Source organism: Varanus komodoensis, unplaced genomic scaffold (assembly GCF_004798865.1).
Source record: "Varanus komodoensis strain SLA01 unplaced genomic scaffold, ASM479886v1 scaffold7_1, whole genome shotgun sequence".
Taxonomy (NCBI): Eukaryota; Metazoa; Chordata; class Lepidosauria; order Squamata; family Varanidae; genus Varanus; species Varanus komodoensis.
In genome coordinates, this window is record NW_025336479.1 from 6586193 (window position 1) to 6601991 (window position 15799).

The following is a 15799-nucleotide window of genomic DNA, read 5'->3' on the forward strand; positions in this document are numbered from 1 at the left end:
ATAATAATAATAATAATAATAATAATAATAATAATAATAATATAACCATGGGAACCGGAAGGAGAGGGGCTCCCACTCAATCCGGCATGCTCAGCTACTGAAGATTTTCCCAGCCTAGGCCTTGCACAGGTGTACAAGCCCACCTGTGTGATACACAGAGACCATGAAGAACTGTAGGCTCCCCACAGAAAGTCAGGGCATAGATTGGTCCTATATAACATGCATTTTCAAAATAAAAATATTAAAAAAACATATAGAGGTGGAGGGAGAATCAACATGTCATAAAAAAACAAAATAAAGTTGGCACAACAGAATCTCCTTTATCTATGTACTTACTGAATTAGTATTTTGCCTTTCTGCTTCTAAATAATGCAGTTTGCTGATTTACGGCCAGTGAGCAGAAACAAACTAATGAACAAAAGCACAATACTAAAACTAAGCAATGAAAAGACAACAGGATAGCATTATACAAGCAGCTCCTGGGTTATGAATGAATTCCATTCCTGAAAAAACAGAAATTTGTCTTTAGGTCAAATTTGTAAGTTGGATTACATATAGTCAGCCTTCCACATGGGAGCTAGAGGCACAGGACCCCACTGCAAGTGGAAAAACCATGAATATTTCTAGGTCCCCTCACAGCCCAAACTGACTAGTGCCACATCTTTGCACCAAGTAAATGTCAGAGAGATTTTTCTCTCCAGATGGGCAGAGTAGGAAGGCTTTGCTTTGGACACCTCTCCTGCCCTCCCACCCCCGCTTCTGCTTCTTCTCTATGGTGATGATGATTTCCTGCAATATTTTTTCAAAATAAATAGGCATTTTGGCAGCTTGTTCATAAGTATGGGACTTGGGGACTGCCTGTACTTGAAGGAGTCTCAAAAGAATAAAATGCCTGCCAAGATCAAAAGGTGAAGTAAGAACTTGATCAGGGAGAAAGTTGGTCAGTCTTTTGAAACTGACCCATGTTTCAAGTTCTTTGTAACTCTGATTTAAGCTAAGGGATTTTATTATATCTAGCAGTTTATAAATATTACAAATAAGCATACTATGAGTAGATCTAAAGCAGCATTAAAAATAGGGAACTTAGAAGCTATCAGAATTGCTCTGGCCTTACTTAGGCACCAACTGCCAACAACGATACACAGAAGCTGAACTTCTGATGGTGTGTCATCTTGTAATCCAGCTCAGGAAAGAGAAGACAACTTTGGGAATGTCAGTACACAAGATCTAAGAAAGTTTCAAATTAATATCTTGGATGGATAATCTGAAGAGGGGGACTAGAAACTTTCCAGAAAATGGCATTTGTAATACACATTCTGCAAAGAATGCGCAGTGAGGAATCATGTGAAGCATTTGGCAAGGCGACAGTAACAGCAAGCGAAATGTTTCCATGATGATTCGTGGCACCACTGTCCTTCTGGGATCTGCTGAATTTTGCAGTTTAAGAACATCTTCTCATTTACATTATGTGGATAGTTTAAAATAGCAAAGGGAATCACACCATACAGATAAAAACACACATGTTCTGCGTTAGTTGCAGCCAGTCCTCACCCTAGTCTTGTCTGCACATGTGATGGTAAAGACTTGGATCTTTTCACATACCAAGATCTCCATAAAGCACCCACATGGTACAGGCAGGCGCACTGGCAAATGTCCCAGCATCAAAACAAAAAAGTTTTTCCAGAATCCAGACTCACACAGCTATCTAGAATTCCTGTAAGTTGAAATGATATCCACTTGTGTTTTTTTAGGCATCAGGCATTTTGGGCACTCATTTCTGAGGTCTTACTTTGGCACATGATCATTATTAATGCATTTATTTAATTTTTACCCTCCGGTTTGGATCCCTCTAGATGAGATCCAACACGTAGCTTACAATAAAAATCAGAAAAGAATAAATGCAGAAATACCTTCATGTGTCTATTTGGGTAAGATTTGTAGTCTTACCAGGAGCTCTTTTTTTGAGGCACATAAAGACAAAAAAGCCTCGCTCCATTTTCAATACCAATTTAGCTCTTCACAGGTTTTGCCTCAGCCCAGCATTTCTTTCAAATGTGGCAATTTAATTGAATTTGATGAGCTGCATATTTTGTACATCGAGTTCATTCTTGCAGAAATCAATTATCCTGTGGTAGTTTTAGTACCATTAAATTGATTAATACCAGTCTAAAAAGAAGAAAACATGAAAACACAAAACAGCTGTGTTTATTCATTTTAGATTTATAGCTTGTCCCTTTCTGAAGGTTTATCAGGGCAGAAAACCTTGTGAGGCAGGTCACTTATTCCCATTTCTACATATTAAGATCTGAAGATGAGACCTGAATGGGCCACAAACAGTTTGCACTGGCATATGAATCCACACCACATTGATCCAAATTACAAAATCAAAGTTAGAGCACTAATTTAGATAAATAATGAGCACTGTATTAAAAATATTAGCATAGTGGAGAATATTTCTGCAAGAAAATAGGCTAAAACAACAATGGGCTGGGAGAATTATCAAGGTCTATGTATGACATTTCTTACGAATAAAACTTTACTCTTCTCGCTATCTTGAAACATTTTAAATAGAACAGAAACCATTCAGAATAGTACACAAAAAGTCATGGAACAGGTTCTTCCTGCACTAAGTTATATTCACTTGGGTGGTCGAGTTTTAAGTTGTTTATTTTTCTGCCATCACTATTTACCTTTGAATTAAAAAAGAAAGTGAAAGCATGCACCCAGAAGCTGAAGTGCTCTCATTACCATCCTCGCAAGCCTGTTTGTGCTGTCAACCGAGTTCTTGGGCTTGGAATGAGCTGCTTACATTAAAATTTCATGATTAATCCATTTTTGTTGTTGTTGGTCGTCAAGTCATGTCTGCCCCATGGCCAACATTCCTCCAGGCCTTCCTGTCCTCCACCATCCCCCGGAGTCCACTCAAGCTCACACCAGCTGCTTCAGTGACTCCATCCAGCCACCTCATTCTATCCATACTGTCTGTCTATTTCATTCCTATCAGTAGGCCCTGAAGTCTGGTCTTTTACAAAATACTATCTGGTATTCAGGGAGAATCACCTGTTTTAATTAACAGCCATTCCTAAAATCGCTATTCTGCATATCCGTGTGTGTAAACAAGCGAACAAAAAAATAAGTAAGGTTTCTATGATTTGCTGCAGCAGAAAGTAAAAACTCTTGCAGTTGTACATCTATTAGAACACCTCTGTCTGGTGATTCTGCCTTTCATGTTTTTAAACACCTATTTCTCTCATTTGCACTGTACATTTTTAGGTGTTAAGGTTAAAAAAAATGTAATCTACAAATGTGATATGTGAAGTTGCCACCTTAGTTTTTCTTTCCTTTATGAGGGACATATAGAATGATTATTTGGTTGTAGCATCCCTCAAAATTCTGTTGTGAGGCTGCTTTGATTGATGTTTCCTTTCCAGATTCTTTATAAGGCATGTGCTTTTTCCCGCTACACTTCTGAAGAGACAGGTATTCATTTTGCTTGTTTGCTGACTTAGCTTACAGGACTCCCAAAAGCAAGAGAAAGAGAGCATGCCATGCACATTAGAGTTAACCAGTCAAGTTTTCAAAGGGAAAAGGCTATTTTAAGGGTGGCTTTCAAACCTACAGGTTGGAAATACTGTATACACAGCGGAAGTCAGAGGCTCAGGATGTGCTTCCATTAAGCAATATAACATGGGATGTGAACGAACAGGTACTTTAATATGTATGTGCTTGCATCTCAACGTGGTATGTTATACAGGGCAATGTAGATAAAGTTGCAGGATCACTTTCCTACCTGGCTTAGAACATGAAAAGCTTATACAATTAATACAAACAAGGTAAAAATCAGATAAAGGATTAAAATTATATAACTGCCAAAATTAAAACAGCAATGGAAGCAATAAATATAATAAAAACAATACAAATAACAAACTATTCCAAGGTAGTCTTACAGGTCCAGACTATTTCCCAAGGCCTACTAGAACAGAAAAGTTTGTAATTTTAGTTCCTTTATTATCTAACTATTTCTCACTCCACAGCATTGCTTTTTAACTTGATTGTCTTGTGCTTATAGTTGCTTTAGTACCTCTTATGGAATTAGCTGTATTCTGTTGTTATATTAAATTTAATTGTTTTTATTTTTTTTAATTCTGCTGTCTGTGACCAGAATATATGGAACTACTACTTTTAGAAAAAAAAATTGACTGCCTATAGTGAGACAGTACTCTAGCCTCCCTGAGAAGGGAGTTCCAGACACACATGTCAACCATCAAGAAGGCTCTCTCCAGCTACTGAAGCTGTTTCAGCAAAAGAACTGTTTGCTCAGTGTAGCCAATCCCTGAATCTCTGAACACTCTTCAGAGACAGCCATATGAAGAGCACATTATAGTAATCCAAACAAGGCATAACTAAGGCATGTGTCACTGTGGTCACATCAGGTATCTGTAAGAAGAGGAACAGCCAAGGCATTAGTTTTAACTGTGCAAACGCATTCCTTGCCACTGCCAGAACCTGGGCAACTGGGCTCAGGGGTTTAATCCAGAAATACACCCAGAAGGAGCATAACTTCCTCCAGCACAGGAGTCTTTGATCTGCCTTCCAAATGACCAGAAGCAGTTTGGCCTTGTCTGGATAAAGCTTCAGTTCTGCCCTTCTCCAGTCCATCACTGCTGATGGGTACCAAAACATCTTGCTTGAAGTGAGAGAGAAAGAAGAAACAGCTGGGTGCCATCACACACTGGTGACACTGAGCCCAAAAGGCAACCTCTCCCAATGTCTTCATATATATGTTAAATAGCATGGGGGACAGAAAAGAACTGGGAGGAATTCCAGAGGTCAACAGCCAAGGAATCAAACAGGAGTTTCTGTTCCTTCTGGACTGATCCAACCAGGAAGGAAAAGAGCCACTGTGGGGTGGTACCTCCAATTCCCATCCCAGCAACAGTCCAGAAATATTGCATTGCCAATGGTACAGTGGTACCTCGGCTCATGAATGCCTCAGTTCATGGCCAAATTGGGTTGCGAACAAAAATTTCATAAAAATTTTGACTCAGGTTGCAAACTCTGCATTGGGTGGCGAACGCGATTGTGGCCGTCTCCCCACCCGAGTGGGGAGATGGCCACGATCATGCTGGGGGTGGGGGAGATGCCCGAGATCACGCCCGTCTTTCCTGCTTGAGCGCAACCGGGCGCGAGGGGGGGGGGGGGGGGGGCGGGGACATGGCCACGCTCATGCGGGGGGGGGGTGGGTGGGGGGAGATGGCTGCAATCTTTGTTGTTCTTTGTCACTTTGCTTCACATTTTTCTGATTAAAAAAAGTTACAGAACGGATTAACCTTATTTACAATGAACCTTATGACGAACTTTAACTTGGCTCACAACCAATTTGGGTCACAACCAAAGTCCTGGAATGGATTAAGTTTGTGAGCCAAGGTACCACTGTACTGAAAGCCACTGAAAGGTCTCACAGGATCAACAGGGACACACTCTCCTTTACCAGTTCCCAGCTCCGGTCGTTTATCAAGGCAATCAAAACTGTTTCCATTCCGTAATCCAGTCTGAAGCTGAACTCTCAGGCAAGCTAAATGCATCTGAAGGCACTACTTGCATAATACCTCCAGTACAGAAAGACTTTATGAACGTTCACTTTTCCACATGTGAAATCTATATGGCACTTCACTGCCATAGCATCATTAGTGCAACAAGAACTTGGACTTATTTTGTGTTTTTCTCATTAAAACAGTGTGTGCTACATTGATCAGGGAATAACCTCATAAAACCAACTCTAGCATTCATGTTGTCCAGAGTGGACCAACAGCATAAAACAGACAGAGCAGACCCTTTAAGCAGCCTGTAAAAGTTTTGGATTCTATCTACAGCTGCAAGCTTAAGGTGAATTGGATGGTTTTGTTTTGCTTTTTAACAAAAAGGGCCTGGTCTGGTATTACTGTTGCAGGAAATGCTACAGCAATGCCTTGTCAGTACTTTGAAAATGAGAAAGGTACAGATAGGAAGCAGAGTGTCCTCAAGATTCTCAAACTTGCAGCCAAGAAAAATGACTGGCATTAACAAAAGAAGGTCCTTGAAATGTCATATATCTTCTTAGAAAAATCGGGAAAATCTGAAATCTTGATCACAGTTCTACACACTTGAGAAAAAGCAAAACATTATCTACCCAGATGAGTGCAGGCAAGTGCCATGGGTCAAGATGAATGCACGAGAAGGGCCACCTGAGCATGTACTTCAGCAGGTACCTCCATGGTGTAGCATGTTTGGATTCTAAGTCACTGAACTGGGGATGAGGCAACCCTGCAGCCAAGGCCTGATTTCATGCTGCACTTTGGCCTATGTGCTATGCTCTCCCCACCACCCCCAATATGCCACAGACTCTTGCTGTCTGTGCATTGGCTGGATGTCATGCCACATGGTACTTATCCATAATCTAGATGGTTTTCCTTGATCTAGAATTCCAGGGCAAATAAAGCTGTTTGATCAACTGACTAAGTGAATTTGTGTGGGAGCACACAGGAATGGTCTCCTATAAAGAGAGAGATGATTCTTGTCATTGATACTTTTCTTTCAGGCATCTAATGACATCTAATGATATTTAATGGTAAGTTAGGTCATTTACATCAGAAGTTTTAAAATTTGTATATTTAAAAAATATACAGTAGTTGTGGTCTGTGCTTTTGTGCATTGTTGTGATCTGTCCGGAAAGATCTGTCCAGGGTGGTATAGAAATGAAATTATGATGATGCTTTCAACATGCAGCTAAAGATGAAACTTGGAAAATATCAGATGTCTGTGCGGAAACATTTGTATCTGATATCACAATATCCCTGTCAGTTTCCCACAAACCTCTAATAGGGGTGGATCATAAGCTCTAGGAATACCCTCTGTACACTAAGTAAGTAAAACCTGGTATTTTTCTCCTAATTAAAAGTTTCAGGCCTTAAAAAGTTTCTTTGTCATCTTCAGACAACAATGGTGCCCTTTCATAACTATTCATTCATGGAATATTGTACTGCCAATGCTTCAAAGCACAAGAGCTAACAGTCAACAGGGCATTTCCGATGTATGTGCTGCAACGATGGGGTGCTACATGGTTACATGAACACACATGACAGTTTTTCCTTCTCCCATCCAAAATTGATGTAGGAATAGGTATATGCAGTAGATGAAATGCTCAACCTTGTTGACAAAACCTAAGTTAATAAATAACCAGCTCAAGATGGCACCCATCCTAGAGAGCTCAAATATGTAAAGGCTGACCCTCTTCCCAAAATATGTAATATGTCCTTAAGATCAGCCTCTGTACCACAGTTTTAGAGAACAGCCAATGTAACATCATTTAAAAAAAAAAGGATCGGAGAAATTACAAGCTAGTTGAATTAATGTTTGTTCTGACTAAATTGGTTAAAAGTACGATTAAAGACAGAATCATTAATCACTAGAGGGACAAGCACTGCTGAAAAAACATCAACATAGTTTCTGCCACTGAGTTGGAAAAACTGCAGAGAAGGCTATTTAAAGTGATCGAGGGGTTGGAGCAACTCCCCTATGAGGAAAGGTTACGACAACTGGGATTGCTTAGCTTAGGAAAAAAGCAAGTGAGGGGAGACATGGCAGAGGTGTTTAAAATTATGCATGATGGGGAGGAAGTGGCGAGAGAGAGATTTTGTTCCTCTCTCAGGGTTACCCCATACAGGTGATTGGTGGAAGATTCAGGACAGATAAAAGCAAGTACTTCTTCACATAGTGTATAGTTAAACCATGAAATTCCCTGCCACATAATTCCCTGTTGGCCAATCTGGATGCTTTTAAAAGGGCATCAGCTAAATTCACGAAGGAGAAGGCCATTGATGACTATTAGCCTTGCTGGCTGTGCGCTACCTTCGGAGGTAGCACATGCCTCCGCACACCAGTTTCTGAGGAGCCTGGGCAGGCAGAACTCCTGCACATATCCTGCTGGAGGGATCCTGTGGAAGCTCCTCTGCCACTGTGTGAACAGAGTGCTGGACTGGATGGATCACCATCTGGCATGGCTGTTCTTACGTTCTTGGACGCTTCCATCAAGAATAGGGCTAAGGAATCTCCAGCTCATGGGAGATATGTGAGAATCTATGGGGTGCTGGTCCTGCCCATTTTGGGCCCAACTTACTAATATGCTGCCCCTGTCATGTTCTCACTAAGTCACATAGCCCTCTGGTATATAATATGATCAGCAGCTAAATGATGTAAGGCTCCATCCTATGTATATGTAGACAGGAAAAAAGTTCTACAGGAAAAGTACGGCTGGCTGAAGGTATCCTGGGAGTTGCTGGGACTTTTTCTATTTAACTGCATATAGAATTTCTGAACTTTCAGGTTCAGTGAATGGCCATTTATCAATTTAAATAAAATAGCCACTTTCCAGCATTCTATTAATTTGCAAAGTACTACCAAAAAGAGAAAATGCAACCCAAAATGTTGCTTATATGTTACTTACTACATTTAATAAATAGCATGCCATCAGCACCTGGGCAGCACAAAAGGTCTTTCCTTTTGTGGGTCATTTTAATGGATGTTTTCTGAAGTTTTTGTTTTTGGTCATACTCCATTAATGTCACACTACAGAAAGAGGATGTATGTGTTAATGCATTGTCTCCCTCAACATTTTTGTAAAGGGAGGGCTTGGGTTGTTGGGACAACTTCCTGGTGTTTGGTTCCTCTCAGCTACATACACTGCCAGAGGTTGAGGAAAACACTTCATACCCTGACAGTCTTCCTAGCAAACTCACTTCCCGGCCAGGATTAGAGAAGGGAAATGGAAAAGGATGAGAGGTGGCTGAAGAGACAGTGGGTGGGTTTACTGATAATGCCAACCTGCCCTGGCAAAAAGCAGTGATGGATTGGTTGTTGCAAGAGCCACCCATGGTGCACAGGACAGAAACTCAGGCTCACTGTGGTATGTCATGCCCCCTTCTTCCCCTCAAGTCTGCTAAGTCAGCATCCCAGGAGACCTACAGCTCAACAACAACAACGACAGAGAAATGCAGTCATGCAATTTCCAGAAACAGGGAAAAAATACAATACCATTCAAAATGCTTCTGAAAAGCAGGGGGAAAGCAGTGGCAAGTGAAAAGGAGCAGTGACTGGAGTGGCGGGGAAGGATACAGGAAGACCAAGGAAAGGAGGGGAGAAAAAGCCAGAGAGCACCCAATAGTCTGTCAGGCACACGGTGAGCTATTTCCACAGTGGCTTAGTGTGACATGAGAACCTGCCTGCAGTGTGTGGGGAGATGGGCAGCAGCAAGGGGACCCCCCGTTTCTAGAAGTCTCCTATTCCATTGTTCATATGAGCCTGGTAAAGCAAAACAGCTGCTCCTACACACCCAGGCTCACTTGACAAGCATGTGTGCAACAGCAGCCGGACACCTAGCATGCTGTCAACGGAAAAACAAACTAGGGAGTCAGGAGAGAGGGGTTGTAACAGGTTATGAAAATTCAAGTACAGGACTCAGCAAATACATATGGTTAAGACCAGTTTACCCTGCAACACTACCAAAGCTTTAAACCCCATATGCATAAGCAAGCAAGCAAACTGCTAGGAACTGAACACCCTCTGTCAAGGCATAATTCATATAGCCATATAGAAGACATAATTTCCCATATATGGTCATATAAACACAGCTTCCCCACAGTCATTATTGAAAGACAATGCCTCTGCTAAATAGCTTTCACCATTTAACATGTTCTTTAAACTTGAGTTTCTCTCACTCTAAACACTGTTTTAATGCTGTAAACTGTCCAAGGAGCCCTTTTTAGCTAACAGACGGTTTACAATTATCTATCTATACAAACAAACAAACTGTGCTAGTCCTCAAAAGCCAGGATTGCTACATTTGTGATAACACATTCTAGCCACCCAGATTAGGTTTTATACTGAGCCACTGGGGTACACCATGCTTGACAATGCAAAAAAGGCGAGTTTCCATCCATTTTCAAGGTAAATTTCAACAAAGGGAGTGGAGAGAGAACAGTATGGAATTATACCCAGGCATCATTTCAAGGTAAGATTAGGGTAATGACTTAACAAAAAGAAAAAAAGAAGAAGTTTCTATATGTGTATTTGTAAGAATAACTAGAGTTGTTTAAGTGGACAGGAAACTTTCAAGTGACTGAAAATGGAAGAGGCATGAAGGTGGGGCAGCAAAGGCTATGCAGGGCTATATTTATGTATCTATTTTTCAATTTATATCCTGCCTTTTTCCTACAAAGGGCTCAAGGCAGCTTACATCATTCTCCTCCTCCATCTTATCCCCACAACAACAACCCTGTAAGGTAGGTTGGGCTGAGAGTCTGTGACGGGCCCAAAGTCACCCAGTTGGCTCCATGGCTGAGTGGGGACTAGATCCCAGATCCTCTGAGTCCCAGTCCCATGCTCTTAACCACTGCACCACACTGGCTCTCAGGAGGTGTATGAGGAAGTAAGAGCAGGAAGGCTGCAAAAGTAACAATTTTGGCTGCTGAAAGTCTGGGAAGAGGACTAAGGAACACTCAGGAAGGTCCAGAGAGATGAAAAATGCAGAAAAGGTCAGAACATGCTGTTCAACACGGATTATAAACCTCAGGCTTGGAGGTTAAACAAGGCCCTTTGGGGTTCCCCAGACAGCTACGCCGATTTCATGGCCCACTCCTTTTCCCGAACCACCAACTATACCGTGATCTTGTAATCTGCCACAACATTCTAAGAGACTGAAACAACTGTCCAAAAACTTAGTTCCTGGAAGTAAGAGCTTTGTCTCTGACCCATCTCTTCTGACTTTAGCTGTACCTACTCTGCCTTGTCTGCCCTCACACCCACTGTGGGAATACAACCCCGGAGGGTTTCTCTGAAAACAACCTGCCCCTCATGCTGAAAGAAGTGCCCTACCCCAGTCCACATGCATGGTTCTCGGCTCCTTGCTGTTCAGTAGCACAGCAACAAAGTTGTTTGCAAGAGAGAACCACTCAGAGTTCTTTAAGTTGCACAGATCCATGCTTCTTGAATGGCGAGTTGCCTTTTTGTCTGTGGTGATAGAAAAAGTCCGAGTGGACTTGAGGAAGAGGAAAAGGCTCTGTATATCTGATCCAACTACAAAAGCTAGCTTAGGTTGTTGTTGTTAGACGCAAAGTCGTGTCCAACCCATCACGACCCCATGGACAACATTCCTCCAGGCCTTCCTGTCCTCCACCATCCCCCAGAGTCCACTCAAGCTCACACCGACTGCTTCAGTGACTCCATCCAGCCACCTCATCCTCTGCCATCCCCGTCTTCTTTTGTCATCTATTGTTCCCAGCATTAGGCTCTTCTCCAGTGAGTCTTTCCTTCTCATTAGGTGGCCAAAGTATTTGTGTTTCATCTTCACTATCTGGCCTTCTAAAGAGCAGTTAGGGTTGATCTCCTCTAGGACTGACTGGTTTGATCACCTTGCGGTCCAAGGGACTCGCAGGAGTCTCCTCCAGCACCACAGTTCAAAGGTCTCAATTCTTTGGCGCTCAGCCTTCCTTATGGTCCAGCTTTCACAGCCATACATTGCAACTGGGAAAACCATAGACTTGACTATAAGCACTTTTGTTGGCAGGGTGATGTCTCGGCTTTTTAGTATGCTGTCTAGATTTGCCATAGCTTTCCTCCCCAGGAGCAAGCACCTTTTAATTTCTTCGCTACAGTACCAATCTGCAGTGAACTTGGAGCCCAGGAAAATAAAAGCTGTCACTACCTCCATTTAGCATTAGCTTAGGTTAGCGGCACACAATTTCTAACTCGCACTAAAATCTTCTGACACCTTAGTACCCTGCAAATCTCTATCATGAAGTTGAAGAAGCTACGCGTGAGGAAAGCAATCATTTGACCAATTGGCATGAAGAGCAATAGCAAATCCTCAGGAAGCATTCTCCCTTTAAACAGCCACAACTTTTTTTGGGAGTGTAGGGGTGTCACAAGCAGCTGTCTGAAGAATGCTGCAATAAATATAATAGTCAGTACTGAATGGGTTAATGCTCCCAGATGTTTTTCAATCGCAAAGTAAAACAGAAAGAAATAATTCTAATTGCAACCTTGATACAAGCAAAATAATATCCTGGCCTGTAGTGCTGCCAAAGCAAATGTTATGCAAAGGTCAGCTTGGAAGAATGTCAGCATCTCAGTTCATCAGAACCACACCAGCAGTGGGAAGGGCTTCTCTGTTCTGTAATAAAAGGAAAAGCTGACTAGTCTGATGGCGAAACACCACAGGCAGGCAGCTGCATTATTTTGTTCTTGCACCATCGCTTCTCTCAGCGGGCGGCAAGATTGGATTTCCAGTGGACACTGTTATAAAAAATATGCATGTATCTTGACGATCACCGTACCAACCACAAACAAGATTTAGAAAGCTGTACTTTGCACACCCTAGTCAGGATTTTTAGATGATAAGTGAAAAACTAAACAAACAGGGAACTCTAAAATTGATCCCAGGGAGTGGTGGCTACATTTCATTTCAAAGCTCTTTCCTTCTGTAAGGACAAGAGGCTGAAACCCAATCCCCACCCATCATCTCTCTGAAACAATTTCATCAAATGGAAACCAGGAAAATTGAAAGCATTCAAGGGACTTCACAGCACACACTGAAAAACAAGGAGGAAAATGATGAAATTTCCATAGCAACTTCAAACAATTTTGCAAACTTCACTCAAGTGACTAAGATGACTCAACATGTTGGAGTGGACAAGTCTGTCCACTTTAAAACAAATAATCATTTGCACGTGTCCAGCACTTAAGCTTCTCACGCTGGCAATAATCCATTCATTGCTATATTTACAGATGAGGAAGGTGGCCTTGGAGACAAAGCTCTGGACAAGCATTCAGCCCCTCTGGGTTCAAGCATAACTTCCACAGAATGCAAGTCAGATACTGGACAAACTCCCATTCTCAAGTCTTGACAAAATGGACAGAATTCTACATTCTTGGCTTTGGTAAAAGATTCACAATTTCCACCAAGAGATGGTCATTACTAAGCAAAAGCAGAATATCTAACAACTTGATTCATATTTTAGATTGTGGACATTGTGGGCCACTTTCAGCTTGCAAAAGGCAGAACAAAAATTTGTATGTTCATGTGTTTATTTTTTACACAGCTCTTCCTCCTCTCAAAACATTCCTTGGGGTACGCTAGTATTGCAGCTTTTTGTCTCTTATTACACATACTTTTATACCATGAATTAAAAAGGAATCCTAAGGGCTATTTAGTATAATTTTAATAACTGCTACATTTAGGTATCAGAGTAAAATACGTAACCCAAAAATAACCTTGTTTCTAAATTTTCAGCAGCATTTTCCAAATATAGAGGGGAGGTTATCCCACCTTGAATTGAAAGGAAGTGAAGCCAGAGAAACTGACAGTTAAAGATTAGATTTTACTAGGTGCTATGCATTAGGAGTAGGTAATCTGGCGTCCTCCAGATGTTTTGAATTGCAACTTTCACCATTACTATATTGAGCAAAGCTTATGGAAGATGTAGCCCAAAGCATCTGGAGGGTACCAGACTGCCTATGCTTGATGTACAGTTTGCATCACATACACTGAAATGGCTCCCTGTCCAGAGTTAGACAGATATGGCAGAGCTTGGGAACAGCAAATTGGAAGGCAAAGTATCAGCAGTGGTGCAGGAAAGAACCCTGTATTCAGGTGACCTACATAAGTCACATTAAAAAACAGGAAGGAGTTAAAATGGAATTCAGTGGAATGTTTCCAAGGACTGGAACTGGTAAGCTGTTCCTAAGAGGGTTCATCCCCTCCCATCTTCCAGCACCCGCTGAAAGGCCTTTCCACACAGTCAGGGGAGCTCCTTAATAGTGTTATCTCATGGGGGGCTGCACGGTAAGGTATTGGTTCAAATCAAATGGAAGTACCTTGTGTAAGTGGCTTGTTTTGATGTAGCAGCAGCAGCAAGTAGGAAGCCCCTCTGCATATGAAGGAGAGGGAAGTTTATGTCTTGGCTGTTTTTATTATAGCTGACCAATACCTAAGTGTGCAGGCAGAACTTTAGTCTTCTACAATGTTTTCTATAGCACTGAGGTGTCAAGCCCCTAAAAAGGGATCCCAGAGTACCAATTGTCCCCCTCTTTAAGGGCCCAGCTACCACTGGGCTGAACTCAAGTGATAAGACAGATTCAACACTGTTAAATAAATCTGGCTGGAGGAAACAACACACAGTGATGCAGTTAGTGGTCTTGAGTGCACATTTCATTTTCTGTATGGGTGGTCTCAGAATTGCTGATTAAATAGGTTACCATGTCTTCTTTCTCATGCCTTCTGTGTGTATTTGTTCCCAACAAGAGAAATTGTTCAGGAATACATTAACATTTCGAGCCCTATTATAGTAGCAAACAGCCATTTGATGCCAACCCTTCATTTTCCACTGCTCAGACAAAGCAAAGTGACAGAGGAAGGCAGTTTACTTCCTAAACACTAATTTCTGATATGCAGCCTTAATAGCAAAATTTAGCAAGGCACTCACTTGCAAGTTACATGATGAGACAGAATCCAGCTGTGAGAATTCTGACCAGTGTGTGGAGGTGCAACCATGTTAAACCAATTTTGAAATCACTACACTGCCTCCCTATTCTCTTCTGAGAACAAATCAAGATATTGATGCTTATGGCTTAGGACCCAAATAACTAAAGCAGAACATCCTTCTATACCAGCCTTTCCACAGATGGTCAAATTAGGTCAAATTCCATAACTGAGATATAGTTTATGCACCTACAAAGGACAAGATCTCTTCTCTGTTGGAATCCTAATACTGGAATACCCTCGTGAGACAGGAAGGACTGGAACCAATAATGTACAATTTTCAGTGTTGGGTCAATATTTATTTTATTTAACCAACATTTGAATTTGACTTAAACTGATTGAATATTTTAACTATCTCTTGATTTATAGTGTGCAATTCTGATATTGTGTTTTTGGTACTGATTGAAGCTTTATGCCCTGAGATGCTTTTGTGCACATGGCAAGCTTGGCAGGGGGAATAAGGTATATGGTATATGGTTGCACTTGAAAGCATAATTGGCTGAGCTATCACTTTGTCAGGCAAATATTGCTTCACTTTGTGCTTCATGTCACCATAAATGCATCAAATCATTGCTACTATTATTTGAGGTACCTGAAGGCCTAGATTTGCAATGTCATACAGAAACAAGACAACCTATTATCACCTTTCTTTATATATTCAGTACTTCTCCTTCAGGTTCCAGTATTCCATTTTTAACCTAAGGTTTTCATTTGTCAAGAAAATAAAAGTTATTTTGTATGGCTTTAAACTAAGTAAATTAAGTGTGTCTTTAAACTAAGTAAATTAGGTGGAAGGTTCTCTTTTAAACTTTACTAAATGACATAAAATATATAGCAGCAAGACTACATTTATTAAAATGTTGTGCATTTTTTCTTTTCAAACTCACTTTTCTCTGATTAGCCAGACACAAACTTCTAAAGAACTTCCTGCCCTGCTTGCCAGCATTCCAAATGGTGAAGTATGTCCAGTGACTGAGAATTTGCTCTTCTACAAATAAGACACGGTGCATCCAGATGGTTCCCCTGAGATATTGGGATAACAAAGTGAGAGAGCAACTTCAGTTAGACACAGTGCATTCCAAAGAGGCTCACAGAGAAAACAGGTCAGTAACACTGCCAGAGAACCTGAAAACTGTACTATTCTAATATTAAATCTGATTAATACTCCCAACCTGTAGGTGTTAGGATACTTCCATTCTGATTGGACTCAATGCCTATTGTTTTAGT

At 41.2% G+C, this 15799-nt stretch overlaps 1 protein-coding gene across 4 annotated transcripts in view; it reads right to left on the bottom strand.

Annotated features, from left to right (window-relative positions):
• Positions 1-15799, bottom strand: part of B3GNTL1 (UDP-GlcNAc:betaGal beta-1,3-N-acetylglucosaminyltransferase like 1) — a 251318-nt gene that overhangs the window by 27086 nt on the left and 208433 nt on the right. For all 4 annotated transcript variants that reach the window (XR_006416961.1, XR_006416960.1, XM_044453701.1 and 1 more), the window contains exon 9: positions 15460-15595. Coding sequence is in view for 2 of the 4 variants with exons in the window: in XM_044453701.1 (XP_044309636.1) it covers positions 15460-15595 (136 nt within the window). In the remaining 2 variants the exon portion in view is untranslated. The remainder of the gene's footprint in view (positions 1-15459; positions 15596-15799) is intronic.